Source organism: Gopherus flavomarginatus, chromosome 5 (genome assembly GCF_025201925.1).
Source record: "Gopherus flavomarginatus isolate rGopFla2 chromosome 5, rGopFla2.mat.asm, whole genome shotgun sequence".
Classification (NCBI taxonomy): Eukaryota; Metazoa; Chordata; order Testudines; family Testudinidae; genus Gopherus; species Gopherus flavomarginatus.
In genome coordinates this window covers 89975331-89990508 of record NC_066621.1, presented here as the reverse complement: position 1 = coordinate 89990508, position 15178 = coordinate 89975331, and the positions used below count along the sequence as shown (strand labels likewise).

The following is a 15178-nucleotide window of genomic DNA, read 5'->3' as shown; positions in this document are numbered from 1 at the left end:
CACATAAAGCCAATTAGGAGGCAGCTGATGAGTCCCATGTGCACTGGATCCTGCTCCTTAAAGGGTCCAGTCACCCAGAGCAGGGCCAGCTTTAGAAAGTGCGGGGCCCAATTCGAACATTTTCAGCGGGGCCCTGGCAGGGATAACTTTAAAAAAAAAAAAGTGGAAAAAAAAGCCTTTCATTTCTTTCATGTATTATTTACTTTCCATAACTATATAAATAATAAAATTATGTATTATGTACATTGCATCATATATGCTGTTGATTGGTTATTAATGACTGCCTTTTCACGTGTGGGTCCCAGCTGCTCCCTGCCCCCCTCATTGAAGCAGATGTGCAGGGTTACTGTCCTGGAACTGCAGGGCAGCAGTGGACATGGGGCTGGTTGGAGGCAGGGCAGGGGCTGACTGGAGGTAGGGTCTGACTGCAGGCAGGGCAAGGGGTGCGGGGCTGGTTGGAGATAGGGGGTATGTGGGGCGAGCTGGCTTCAGGCACGGCTGCAGGAGGATGCAGCAGGGGTTGGCAGGGCTGGAGACAGAGGAGTGTGAGTCTGGTTGGCTTCAGGCAGGGGGGTGCAGCAGGGGTTGGCTGGAGCAGGGCCAGCTCCAGGCCCCAGCGCACCAAGCACGTGCTTGGGGCGGCATGCCGCGGGGGGGGCTCTGCCGGTTGCAGGGAGGGCGGCAGGCGGCTCCGGTGGACCTCCCGCAGGTGTGCCTGTGGAGGGTCCGCTGGTCCCGCGGCTCCGGTGGAGCATCCGCAGGCACATCTGTGGGAGGTCCACTACGGCTCCGGTGGAGCATTCACAGGCACACCTGCGGGAGGTCCACCGGAGCTGCGGGACCGGCGAGCGGGAGAGCACTCCCCGTGGCATGCCGCCGTGCTTGGGGCGGCAAAATGGTTAGAGCCGGACCTGGCTGGAGGCAGGGCAGGGTGTGCAGGGCTGGTGCGGGCAGCAGTGTATGTGGGGCTGGCTGGCTTTGGGCAGGGCCACAGAGGTGTGTGGCAGTGATTGACTGGAGACACGGCAGGGGGTTTGATAGGGACTGGCTGTGGGCATGGGGTGCAGAGCTGGCTGCAGGCAGGGTAGCGGGGCTGGCGTTGGCAGGGCAGGGGGTGCAGCAGAGGCAGCTGGAGCCCCAGCCCTTTAAATAGCCCCCAAGCTCCCTGCTATCCCAGGGCTTTGGGGGCTATTTAAAGGGCCCGGGGCTCCCCAGCTTCTACCCCGCCCTGGACCTTTTAAATAGCCGCAGGAGCCCTGGGGAATGCATGGGGGTGGCAGGGCTCCGGTGGCTATTTACAGGACTGGGGTGGCCGAGGCAGGTGGAGCCCTGGCCCTTTAAATAGCCCCTGGAGCCCCTCACTACCCCAGGGCTCTGGAGGCTATTTAAAGGGCCCGGAGCTCCAGGCGGGAGAGCGGGGCTTGCCGCGCTCCGGCCAGGGCTCCAGCCAGGAGAGCGGGGCCGCGGGGCTTGCCGCGCTCCGGCCAGAGCTTCAGCTGGGAGAGCCGGACTTGCCACACTCCGGCCGGAGCTCCAGCCGGGAGAGCGGGGCCACGGGGCTTGCGCGCTCCGGCCGGAGCTCCAGCTGGGAGAGCGGGGCTTGCTGCGCTCCCACCTGCGCTTTGCTCAAGGGAGCAGGACCATGGAAGACCCCAGAGCAGATCGCAGCCAGGGACCCGGGGTAAGTTTACAAAAAAAAAAAAGTGTCTAAGGTGCGGGGCCCGATTCCTGGGAATCAGGCGAATCGGCCTAAAGCTGGCCCTGACCCAGAAATAAAAGCCCTAATTCCTGACTGGGAATCTAGTGCTAGTACAATACAATAATAATAATGGGAGAAGGATTGGGGCTATAGTTTGTAAAGTACTTTAGGCTCAAGAAGGAGGAGAGGTGCTACAGAAATGCAAAATGATACTATCACTTTTATACCATTTGTACATAGAATTATAGTTCAGTTCTTGTATTTTCTAGCACTCCCAGCAATCTGACCAGGGTTTCCTGGTTTCAGTTTCTTCTTTCCCAATCTTCTCTACACAAAGACAGGATATTTATCTTAGTTCATTTCCTTTTCCCAGTGTCCTCTGGGGCATTTGCACATACGCAGGTCAAAGGTGGAGGAGGTGGACCGTTCCTGTGACTCAGATGAAGATTATGAAGCCACTGCAGGGGGTCTCCTCTCATCCCATTACACCCTGGTGATTCACCCGCAGGATCAGAGTCCCACCTACTTACTCATTGGTACAAAACACGAGAAGGTATGAGTTGATGTTTTTGAAGAGCGAAGATATGTGATGCTGGTATAACTTGGCACCAGTGAGTGGAAAATACAGATGGTAAATACAGTTTGGATAAGTAAGAACCAACCCAAAAGTTCCCCCAAACTCAACCCCAACAGGTGGGTTGGGATTTTGAATCTGGTTTAATGATTTTCTTTTCCCTTCTATTTATTTTTCATTTTTGCTGCCCTCTCTGCAACTGAGGGCTCAGGATACCAAGATTTCCAAACCCCACCAAAAATCATCACTGCAGAAAGACTTACCTTCCCAGTCCCTCTCCACCCACAACCCTGCAGGCCTCTGTCTTGTATCAGGCACAGTTCACACAGCAGTGAGACAGACATACATGCACTGTGCACTACTACTCCTAGACAATGGATGAGGGATCCTTGGAGCATGGTGCTCAGCTGTTCCAAATTCAGAGGCCCCATCCAAACCTGACTTACTCCATCCCTTATGACTTGATGAAAAGTGATAGCCTCAAAGCACCTAGCTAGCCCGCCTGCGAGCCATTGCTGGCCTTTGGTCAAAGTGGAACTTGGGTGAGCCAAAAGTTAAATGAGTGAAGAGTGAGTAAGAGGGTGTGTGTGTGTGAGAGAGAGAAATATATTTACCTTTAATGGTGACCCTTAGCTTTTGGCACCTTGATGGCTGGTCATCTATAAAGATGACAGTGAAATGTCACTGGGTTTCCAGCATCACCTGTTACTTTCATGCTGTTCTCTCCTTTATCCCCAGGATACATGGCTGTACCATCTGACAGTAGCAGCTGGCAGCAGCAGTGCCAAGGTGGGCACAGCATATGAACAGTTAATTGGAAAATTACTGGATGCAGAGGGAGACCCACGTAAGTAGAAACCCAAAATGTCTTTCTATGGTGGGAAAGTGTGAGGAATGGTTTGAATCCAGCCACAGAAGAGAAGAGGGAATGGCTTGATAGATCAGTAATGGGATAGGGTGCCTTTCACTTCTAATTATACAGTAGCACTTCAGCAAAGGACTCAGGCACTACAGTAAACCTAGTCTGTCAATTAATTTATCAAAGCATCTGCAGCTCCTCTTACATTGCAGATCAAGCTATAGTAAATATTGAGCACAGAAAGTTGATCCAAATCTGGGATGTTCTTAATAAATAAGAACTTAAGAGACAAAAGTCTGAATCTCTGACTCCTTGGCACGGTTTGCCTTGAGTTTCACTTGCCCATGTATCATGGTTGCATGCACATATACTGTTTCTCAAACACACACAGCTCCCCATGTATGTATGCATACACACTGACATATCCCTGGATACACACTCGCAGCCACATATATTCACTCCCACACACATGCATATAGTGTCTCATACACACCTATATACTCACTCGTTCCCATGTAGACACGTTCACACATACTGCCTGCATACATTCTGAGGTATACATATCATGCATACACGCATACACTCTCACACCCCTGAATACGCACATACTCTCTGTTGAACACCCACATACAGACATATAACTGTCTCTGAGCTTTGATCAATGTCCCATAATAGCTTCCACTGATAAAGATCCCAATAGCATGCATCTGTTTCACAGAATCGGTCTCTCACGTACATCAACAAATTGAGCTGCTTCCCACCACAGTCCAGCCTGTGTGAAGCTCTCAGATGGCCTGGTGGCAAATTGCAGGGCTACTCTCTGCAGCCATCTGGCATTACTTGCTGGCATTCATAGCTACTTGGCCACTGTTAGGCCTTGGCTACATTGGCGCTTTACAGCGCTGCAACTTTCTCGCTCAGAGGTGTGAAAAAACACCCCCCTGAGCGCTGCAAGTTACAGCGTTGTAAAGCGCCAGTGTAAACAGTGCCCCAGCGCTGGGAGCGCGGCTCCCAGTGCTGCAAGCTAATCCCCACGGGGAGGTGGAGTACCTGCAGTGCTGGGACCACACTCGCACTTCAAAGTGCTGCCGCGGGAGCGCTCCTGCGGCAGCGCTTTGAAGTTGCAAGTGTAGCCATACCCTGAGTGTCATGGCTTCACTGGAGTCAATAGAGTGACACTAAGGATTAATGCGGCCCAATGTAGTGCTGCTTGCCCTAATTGCCTGCTAGTTGGGCCAGGTTCTTTTTCTGTAGGGATCGGAAGAGGCTCTGCCATGGGAGATTTTGCTGGGAGATTCCTTCTCACCTTGTGCCAAACTTACACAGCTACGTTTGTGAAGTTGCATGTTTTTACCTCATCTGCCACTCAGAATCTCCTTTGTGGAAGCACCCCATGCTGTGCTACAGTAGGGATGGACTGCACACCTCACTCACTACTCTGCCATCAGAGGCACTGCAGACAGAAGCCCTCAAGCTCTTCAAGGTATTTAGAGAACCATTATACAAGATTTTAGATGTTCTACTCAATTATTTTAGGGGAGGGGTAAGCTCTGTGCAAGACATTTACTGCGACTCTGCCCCTACTGTTGGCACAGATGGGGCTAATGTGTCAGTTGTAATACAAGGGGCCAGTCTGTCTACCAGGTGTATTTTATTCTATGCAAAGAACCCTTGGACTGGCTTCTGAATTGCAGGACTTGTCTATCTTCTTCTCCAGTAGCAGCACTGGAGAGAGAGGAGACAACTTATTGTCAGACTTCCTAGTGCCTTCCAGCCAGGGTCCCTGGGACAGGCAGCTCATCACCATACTCACCCCTCTGCCTCTGCTTCGGGCCCTGAAAACATGAATGCCAACATTAAGGCCTGGTCTACACTAGGAAATTTGGTCGGTATAACTACGTCGCTTTGGGGTGTGAAACATCCACACCCCTGAGCAACACAGTTAAACCAGCCTAATCCCCAGTGTAGACAAGGCTAGGTCAGCAGGAGAATTCGCCTGTTGACTTAGCTACCCTCTCGGGGAGGTGAATTTCCAGAAACCCTCCTGTCTGTGTAACTAGTGTCTGCACTGAAGCACTGCAGTGGTGCAGCTGCAGCGTTTTAAGTGTAGACAAGCCCTAAGACTAGAAAGCAAGGATGGGCTTAGGAAATAGGTTTGCAGAGGGGAGCAGGTAGCAGTGGAGCGGGTTCTTAAAAACAACTGCATTCAATGACCCGAGAGATACCACAGAGCAAGTTCTATTTGGGGGTTAGAGCAGTGGAATGATTCAGGACTAATGGATTCTAATCATGGCTCTATCACTCACTTGCTCTGTGAGAGTGAGAACGTTTCTTAACCTCTGTGCCTCTGTTTTCCCTTCTGCAAAATGGGATAATAGATCTTTATAAAAGAAACCTACAGTATTGTACAGGAATAGTCTGAAACACTGTAGCTGACACTAGTCTCACTGTAGCGTTTGGGGTCATTACCGTTGACTGTTGCAGTATTTTATCATTTATAAAGGCACCTTCTCTGAGTATTTTACCTTAAATTTGTAGCACCCTTGGTATGCCAAGCTATGAAGCCCACTGGCAGATTTACAAGTGTGACCAAGATACCTTTTATAATAATGGAGTAATCTGAACTCCCCTGTGTTTAGTATCATACCTAGACCCCAGTCATAACAGCGATGCAGTGGGAGTATAGTCTAATGGCTAGAAGAGTGGGCTGGAAGTCAGGGATTCTGTTCCTGGCTTTTCTTGCTGTGTAATGTTGCATGATTGTAGCTTTCTCCACATACTACAAAGGATGGGCTACTTGAGGTGCAGTCTGTGTATGACGCATATAGGGCAAGGGGAGAAAGTTTGTATGAGAGAAGCTTGGTCTAGAAGAGGTTAGAGCAGGGGTAGGCAACCTATGGCACGTGTGCCAAAGGCGGCACGCAAGCTGATTTTCAGTGGCACTCACACTGCTCAGGTCCTGGCCACCGGTTGGGAGAGCTCTGTGTTTTAATTTAATTTTAAATGAAGCTTCTTAAAATTTAAAAAACCTTATTTACTTTACATACAACAATAGTTTAGTTATGTATTATAGACTTATAGAAAGAGACCTTCTAAAAATGTTAAAATGTATTACTGGCACACAAAACCTTAAATTAGAGTGAATAAATGAAGACTCGGCACACCACTTCTGAAAGGTTGCCGACCCCTGGGTTAGAGCATAGTCTTGGAAGTCCGGAGATCTGGGTTTTCTCCCTATTTCTGCCACTGATGTGCTGTGACACCTGGGAGAATTCATTTCCCCTCTGAGCCATACTGGAGCTGGAAGGTGCTATGGGGAAAAAGTGAAGTATTATTATTACTACACATGCTAATTTTCCCTTTTTGTAGTCCTGTCAGCTGTTCATCAATGTCCCTGTGGAGGCTCCATCTATTGATTACCATGTGTCACTTGCCCAGACAGCGTTGCAAGTCTGTCTGACACATACTGAGCTACAGAATGAAATCTACTGCCAACTGGTTAAACAGACTAGCTGCCGGCAGCCCCAGAACCACTCAGTCATTCAGGTGAGCTTCTCTCCGTCACTTCCAGGCTGCAAGCTTTTTTTTTAAATCCATATTTTGAATAATTAGCAATAAGTCTAGTCCCCATAAAAGACTAGTCACCTTAAACACTTCAAGGTTTGTGGGGGCAAAAATAATCTGAAGTGTGATGCGCAAAGGAAAAAAAAAGTATTGAGGAGTGCAATTTACTTGCAAAAGTATGTTTAGGTTGAATGCTCAACTATTCACCAAAAGCAAATTCCAAATACTGTTCAGTTGCAAAATGCAATTGTTGTTGCATTGAATAGTTACCTAAGTCACATGGTTCCATCTCTGATTGTGATATAATTAGCCAACAGGATGAAAAGCATGATTAATACACTTGAATGTGCATTTTGAATTTTGTGATGTGCTTATTAAGTTAGTTGCCTGCATACATTACAGTTCAAAGACCCAGATCCACGTAGGTATTTATGTCCCTAACTTCCATTGATTTCAGTAGAAGTTGGGATCCTAAATATTTTTGTGGATCTGAGCCAAAGGGTCCATTGAATTCTTGATTGTAATATTCCCAGTTCAAATCATGTAAAGAGCAAGAATGACCAGCAGGAGAAATTTATGAATAATTTGAAATAATGAGTAATTCTGAGAGAATTGTGATCTGTTTGCAGACAATAAAAAAGCAACATGCACTGAATAAGTAGCTGGGAACTATGCACACAGCTCTAGTTACAGTGGCCAAGATTTTGAAAAGTGAAGACTGATTTGTGGTGCCTCAATTTTTGGGTGCCCAATTTGAGATGCCAAAGAAGCCTGATGTTCAGAAAGTGCTGAGCACCTGCCTTTGAAAATCAGGCCCCTTTAAAGCATCTCAAGTTGCACACTCCAAAAATGGAAGCCCCCCAAATTCTTGGCCCACGTGTCTTGCACAAGGGTAACTGGCAACAAGAGCAGCGCAGGAGTGATTGCACCTTATTTGCCCATTTCTCTTCCCAGTGCTGGCAGCTCCTGGCTTTGTGTGCTCCTCTCTTTCTTCCTCAGCACCACTTCCTCTGGTATATCAAACAACACTTGCAGCGGCATGCAGACTCCAGGTAAATAGCATGCCATCTTCTTTCACTGGCTATGTTGCCTCCAAATTCCTTCTGCATCAACTACAGGATTGTAGCACAGTAAGGCTAATTTATGACTGAGCCATGCAAAGGCGAGTTGGGGATGGAGATGACATAAGAAGCCTTTCCCAAGGTGCCAGGCTGTCCTTAATCAGAAGCCATCTTTCAGCCACTTTTGACCCACTTTTCAGTGGGAATGTTTTCTAGTCCATATGACTGTATATATGACAGTGATAAATGCTGCTGAAAGGTCAGCAGGTCTTCTGATGGGACAGGAAAAGAGTGCTAGGGGGGAAATTAAAAAAAAGTTGAGTCCCTGGGTTAACAAACCCAAACTGAATTCCAAAGAGATAAGTTATTTAAAACTAAACAGGATCTCCCACCACCTTCTCCCACCCTTCTCCCTACCCTTTCATCCTTTTAGTAGGAATTATGTTTCAAAGTGGAAAGTTATGTTGCATAACACTATGATCTCCCCCGCACTCCCTGCCACAAATACACCAACAAGAAAACAACCAATGAGAGCTTCTTTAACAGCAGTAAGCCATTCTAGGATGTACATTAGTTGTATGTTAATAGATTTATTGGGTAGTTTAAGGAGCTTGGACTTCAGCCTTGAGTCTCCTCATATTCTTGGGGCATGCATCAGTGGCCAGGTAATGCACACCCTGTTGTGGTTTATTACTATATGAAGACTAAATGTGGGTAAACAGGTGTGTCATTTCAAACACAGGCTTATATACAACCTTTGTCAAAAACTCAAATCAACCCTGTCTTGGAATTTGAAATACTCTGTATAATCTTTCTAGCCAATGTTTTTCATTTTCTTTGCTGCTGCCTCTGCACTTGCTGGTTCCAGCCAGAATTGGAAATGCCAAAATTCCAAAAAGGGAAAGGGGCATTCTCACAGTATCGCCAGCTCAGATGGAAGCAGAAAATTCACCCTACTGTCCTGCTCCAATACTAAGTGGTGGGACCTTTTGTCTTCTGTGGAGGGTGAAGAACCCCAGTAGGCCAGCCTGTATTCCACCTTGGTTCCACAGCTTGCCGGGGATATCAGCTGGCAACTCCTTCATGAAGCTATGAGCACGGGCTTGTACTAGGCATGGTTCACCCCTATCCCCAACACTTGCCCTTTTTGTGGTGTGAGGGAGACTTTGGAGCTCGGCTATTTAGAGTACACTAGGTCACAGCCCCTTCTCCTAAGGTTCTGGCTGAACTTTTCCCCGTGCTTCCTGATTTATGCACACCCTGTGCATGGCCCCACGAAGTCGCAGGACTTCATCACGCTCCTCCTGGAATTGGCTAAAGTGGCCATTTATAAAACCAGGAGGAGGATGCTGGATGGGGAGGTGCTCTGTGACTCTAGGACCTACTTCCGTTCCTCCCCTCAATCATGTATCTGGGCAGAGTTCCTCTGGGCAGTGTCTGCTGGTTCCCTAGACACCTTTGAGGAACAGTGGGTGTTGTCCAGGGTTCTCTGCTTGGTATCGCCCTCCAGTTCCTTGATAATGGCCTTGTTTTCTTTGCAGTTGTCCCCTGGAATTATTTGAGTCCCAGGTTCAGCCACTCCTGCCCTTCAACCGGGAGAGGGACCTTTAGACATGGGCAGACTTGTGGCCACCCATTCCCGGATATCAATAGGTGGAAGCAGAAAATTCTATAAATCTTACAAAAGAACCTAGCATCTAGCCTTGTTTTGCAGACCAAAGAGGTTTGGATCTCAGTCCTAACTCGTGTGTTTATCTGAATCAAATCTAATCTCCAACTCTGTAGAGGTGAATAAGGACACTTGAAAATACACACATTTTCACTTGAGCAAGATGCCAGGGGAGAGAGTTACTGGGGAGAGAAAATGGTAATGGGCACAATAGTGTATCCAAAGCATGTGTTTGTGTTATCACTCTCTCACCCTGGGATTAGGAGTGAAATAGGCAAGTATGCCATCTACTGTCAGAGGTCTGTGGAGCGCACGTTGCACACTGGAGAGCGGGAAGCCAAGCCTTCGCGAATGGAGATTGTGTCCATTTTGTTGCGGAATCCCTTCCACCATTCACTCCCCTTCAGCATTCCAGTGCACTTCATGAATGGAACCTACCAGGTAAGACATGGGCACCAGGTACCTCTCATGTAATTGAGTCCTGCACTGGAGTCTTGCTAGTGTTTACATTCTTTTACCACTTGCGGCTAGTTCTGTCCCCCAAGATAAACTTACTTAATTATTTTAATTTCCTGTTCCATTTCAGGTTGTGGGTTTTGATGGTTCTTCAACAGTGGATGAGTTCCTCCAGCGGCTGAACCAGGAGACAGGAATGAGGAAACCATCCCACACTGGGTTTTCTCTCTTCACAGATGATCCTTCTGGCAGGGATCTGGAGCACTGTCTGCAGGGCAATGTGAAGGTAATTCCCTCCCCACTAGTCTAATCAAGACAAAGCAAGAGTTAAAGCCTAGTGAGGAGCCTTGACTTTCTTAGCAGAAGTAGAACTTGCCTTGTCTTGACTAGAGTGTTACATGGTGTTAGTCAGAATGAGCTAGCTAGCAAGATCTAACATTACACTTTTAGATGCTAGTCAAGACAAGTTCCTGTTGTGTTTTGGGATGCCAGGTGCATCTAGTTCAAACTCAGTGACCAAACTGATAAATACACACATGCCATCTCTTGACGAAGGTACCAGGTACTTCCTGCAATGTTACTGAATATGTCCTAACTTTCCATTGACAACAGTGCACCCAGTTACTCCTAGGGGAATTCTGCACCAAAAAATTAAAAGTTCTGCGCACAATATTTTCAAATTCTGCAAAATTCTGCATATTTTATTTGTCAAAATAACAGAATATAAGCACACCAGTTTCAATTATTTTTGGTCATTTTTTTCAAAATTCCTGTCAGCAAGTATGTCTGTAACAGTACAGATAACAAAAAAGATTCAAGAAATGTTTTTTGACAAATAGATTCCTTACTAGGCAAATTAATACAGAACTCTGATGAATAATTCTTTTAAACTACAAGCAGAACTGTTTTTCCCACACCCCTCAGAAGCAGTGCAAAGACTTGGGAGAGTCAAGGGGAACAGAGGAGCTGAGGGAGAGGGAAGTAATTTCTAGGAAGGAGCCTGGGTGTGAACTTGGAGGGTTGTTGGGTATGGGTGGGAAAAGCATGGGACAGGTTTTTTATGGGGGTGGGGAGAGATTGCTAGGGAGCTTCCCCTATGCAGACCCAGGCCGACTTCTAGCCTCTCCCATTCAGTTAGGCACGTCTGCTCCTGTCCCCATGTGTCCCTCCAGCCCCACTCAGACATCCACTCCCCCCCCCATCGCTGTGTGTGTCTGCACTCCCTCCCCTTGTCCCCAGGTTTTTCTGCCCCCAGTCAATCACCCTCCTGTCTCTCTGTGGCCTTGCAACCCCACCCCCATCCGGCTCTCCACCTCCCTCCCCCTGTGGCCCTGCTCCTCAACTCCCATTCAGTCCCTGCCCCAGTCTGTCATCCCCCACTAGCTCTTATGACCCCCAGTCTGACCCCCCAGATCCCTCATGCTGTCTGTCTCCACATAGCCCCTGTCTCCTGACCTGGCCCGACAGGTGCTATGAAGAAGGCAGGCTTTCCTCTTTCCTAGATGGCCAGGAGCAGCTGCTCTGTTCTATCACGAAGCATCCTTTGGTGGGAAAAAGGGAGAACTGCAGCAACTTCCCAGCAGCAGCTTTTTTCTTCACAAAAAATAAAAAATACGCACAGTTCAATAATTTGTGTGTGTGCACAGTGGCACAGAATTCCCCCAGGAGTAAGCCCATGTAGGAGAATACAAGCATTTAAGACAACATGAGAAGTTTCACTCAGTGCAAGAAGAGACCTGACATCCAGAGTTTCTGTATGTAGATATCACCCACATGCCAATTTGATGGCTGGCTGGTTAACTGGATGACACAATGGCTATGCCTTGCAGAGACCAAATTTTGTCAGTGACTTTGGAGAGCCCATCCTCCCTGTTGGCATAAAGGTTGCACTTGCATCTAAGATACAACTTATGCCACCTAGAGGTTGATGAAACAACATTAGCAGTGGCAGCTTTGAAGAGGACTTGTGTCCCAGCTGCATGGAATTTGTTGTTGTGGCAAAGTTAGAGAGCATCAGAGTGTTAAAAGTACTTTACAAAGTAGGAAGAAAATGCTTCAGTGACTTTCTGAGGAAATGCCACAGTGAACTCCAAACAAGTGATTCTCTTTTTCAGCCTGATATAGCTCATATGATCATGAGCTTTGTTGGTGATAGAAACATGATTTAGGAAGATGGAATGTTAGAGTGCCCAATGGGGTCCTAGACAACTACGGGCACTAGCTCAGCTGGTTTGGGTATTATCCAAGGGGTCCTCAAAACTTAATTCAAGGAGTTGAGATGTTTGGTCAGTTAACCCAAGTAGCCTCTTATGCTCTTCACTTGTCCTTTATTGCTATGTTAAGGAGGTAAGAGATCTTTACTGGACTGTAGCAAAAGGAGTGGAGTAATTTGGAGACGGTAACTAGAACTGCAGTGTTTAATAGATGAGAGACAAGGTGGGTGAGATAATGTCTTTTATTGGACCAACTTCTGTTATAAGAGAGACAAGCTTTCAAGCTTACACGGAGCTTTTCTTCAGGTCTGGGAAACATGGTCAGAGTGTCACAGCTAAATACAAGGTGGAGCAGATTGTTTAGCACAAGTAGTTAACACATATTTCAAGGGACCATTCAAGATGAAGTGGCCAGTTAACACCCTTCTAGTCATAGGATGGAAAATGAAGGGGGGGCGGGGAAGGCAGCTTAATGGGGGTTTTTTAGTGGGTTATAGATTGGTATAATAAACCATAAATCCAGTGTCTCTATTCACTCCATGATTTTTAGTATCTAGCAAAGTTATGAAGTTAAGCTCTCAGGCTTGTCTTTTGAAGGTGGTGTGCAGATTTCCTCTGAGAATGAGGACTGGGAAGTCAGATATAGAGTGATCACTTTGTGAAAAGTGTTCACCCAAGGTGATATGGTGTTTTTGTCTTTCATCATTTTCCTGTGTGAGTTTATTCGAGAGCATAGTGATTGTCTAATTTCACACACACAATTGTCATTGAGGGCATTTAGTGCACTGGATAAGGTGCACATGTTGTGATAGGTATGTGTAGGACCCAGGGACCTTGAAAGGTGTGTTGTGAGGGATGTTGATCTTTGTAGCAGGAGAGATATGTCAGCAGGTTTTGCATCTGTTGTTTTGGCAGGGTCTGGTGCCACTTTGAGTTAGTGTGTCCTGCTGTGGAGAAGCTTGCTTCTGATGATGAGCTTGGAAAGGCTGGGTGATTGTTTGAAGGCCAGAGGAGTTATTTGTCATTATTAAAGATAGGATGCAAAGATGCATGAGATGCAAAGTTGGGATCCAGTTCCAAACTTTTCCAAGATTTGGTGATACCCGGGATCCTGAATATCAGATCCAAGATCTGTTATATAGACCCAGGCCATTCATGGAGTTTGCACGGGACTGGAATTCACATCCAAACTCCCCCATAGTTTTGGATCTGGAGTTTTCAGTTGGCCAATCTCTATTTATTATGTGTTATCTAGCAGAAAAAAATGTATGGTTGAATTGTATGTCATTTCCTGGCCGAATGTGTTCTTGATCCACTCTCTCGTTCCCATACCCAAACCCCACATAGTTTGTTTGCTTACTTTTTCATTCAAGCTTTGAGTCAGCTTGTCTCTCTGTGATCTCTTTACAGATCTGTGATGTTATTTCAAAATGGGAACAAGCCTTGAAAGAACTGCATCCTGGGAAATATGAAGGTAGCACAAGAATAGTGAAGCTGACCTATAAAAACAGGTATTGTGCATAGTTTGAGGGAAACACAGCTTGGGTGAGGTAATATCTTTTATTGGAGCATCTTCTGTTTGGTGAGAGAGACAAGTTTTCGAGCTGCACAGAGCTCTTCCTCAGGTCTGAGTAATTTGAGGGAGTCATTAAATATTTATTGAGAGCAGTGATCCGCCTACAAGGCCTATAACTTTTTACAATACTGTACTGTTAGAACTGACAGAACTCACTTAGGGCTGGTCTACAGATGAAAACTAATCCAGAATAATGTAAAGCTACTTGTCTTTACTTTCAAGGCCCTTCATGACCCATCCCCACCATATCATTTCTCATTCAGTATTCAATAGTCAGTTCCCATGTTCAATTGGTCCATAACATCAGCCTCCATCACCACAAAGTTTTAAAACAAGTATTCTCATGCTGTCTCTCGTATTTGGGAGAAACTCCCCATAAACGTGCAAAACTAACTCATTATCCACATTAAATCCATCCTCAAAACTCTGCTTTGTTGGGAAGCCTACAAAAAAAATTGACAATAGTTAGGCAGCCGGTGTTCTGACCAATATGGTCTCACTGTTTCTTTGTGTTCTCCCCGTCTGTCTGTCTCCATCTTGTCTTATACTTAAATTGTAAGCTCTTTGGGGCTTTGTATGTTTTGTGTTATTACAGCACCTAGCATAATAGAGTTCTGGTCCATTACTGGGGCTTGTGGGTTCTATAATACAAATAAATAATAATAAGCACATTAACTATTCCTGATTAGCTTAATCAACTTTTAATCCACTCTTATTCCAGAATAAGTGTGTCAACACACGGAGTTAATTTTGAATAAAACACTTGTATTCTGGAATAAAAGTATCCACACACAGAGTTAATCAGGAATAGCAGAAAAATACCAGAAAAATTCCCTTGTAGACAAACCCTTAGTCTGGTTCCATTCCATTCCCAAATGTATGGGAAGGGGTATATGGGCGAAAGATAAAATCAATACACTGTGAAAGATATAATAGACTTGGTACCAAATAAAAACTAGATACAGTACAACTAAAATTATGTGTAGCTCCAGACAGACAGACTGGATCCTGAAACAAAATTAAATAATACACACTACATCAGAGGAAGAGAGAATTGAAAAAGTATAGGTCTACCTTGCCGGGGGGAAATGTAGGCTGCCGGACCCTTGCAATGAAACGAAGTCACTGGGACAAGAAAATACAGAAAGCCCGTTCTAAATGGCAGGAGCTGCACAGGAGGAGGCTCTTGTATGACACAGAGAGATGCTACATGAGATGGGACAGTAGGGAAGTAGGAGACAGAGATCCATAGGGAGAGCTGCACTGAGTTCATGGTGGGCTTCATACACAAGAAGGGCATTTCTGAAGTGGACTCTGAAAGGAATAGGGAGCCAATGGAGAGCTGTCTGTGGGTGAGGGTGAGATGAGAACATCCTTTTGAAGGGTTCCACACTGCTGGGAAAAGTAAGCCCTCCTTAGGAGCTGAAATATTAAATATCAAGTTTTTCTGTATCAGCACCCATACACAAGTAAGGGAATGGAACAACAGGTTCATGCAATATTCCCC

General features: G+C 46.3%; 1 protein-coding gene across 3 annotated transcripts in view; it reads left to right on the top strand.

Annotated features, from left to right (window-relative positions):
* Nucleotides 1-15178, top strand: part of PLEKHH1 (pleckstrin homology, MyTH4 and FERM domain containing H1) — an 88758-nt gene that overhangs the window by 56921 nt on the left and 16659 nt on the right. For all 3 annotated transcript variants that reach the window (XM_050953462.1, XM_050953460.1, XM_050953461.1), the window contains exons 16-23: nt 2073-2252; nt 3012-3120; nt 4503-4615; nt 6502-6678; nt 7651-7748; nt 9690-9867; nt 10013-10168; nt 13506-13606. In XM_050953462.1, the coding sequence (XP_050809419.1) occupies nt 2073-2252; nt 3012-3120; nt 4503-4615; nt 6502-6678; nt 7651-7748; nt 9690-9867; nt 10013-10168; nt 13506-13606 (1112 nt within the window). The remainder of the gene's footprint in view (nt 1-2072; nt 2253-3011; nt 3121-4502; nt 4616-6501; nt 6679-7650; nt 7749-9689; nt 9868-10012; nt 10169-13505; nt 13607-15178) is intronic.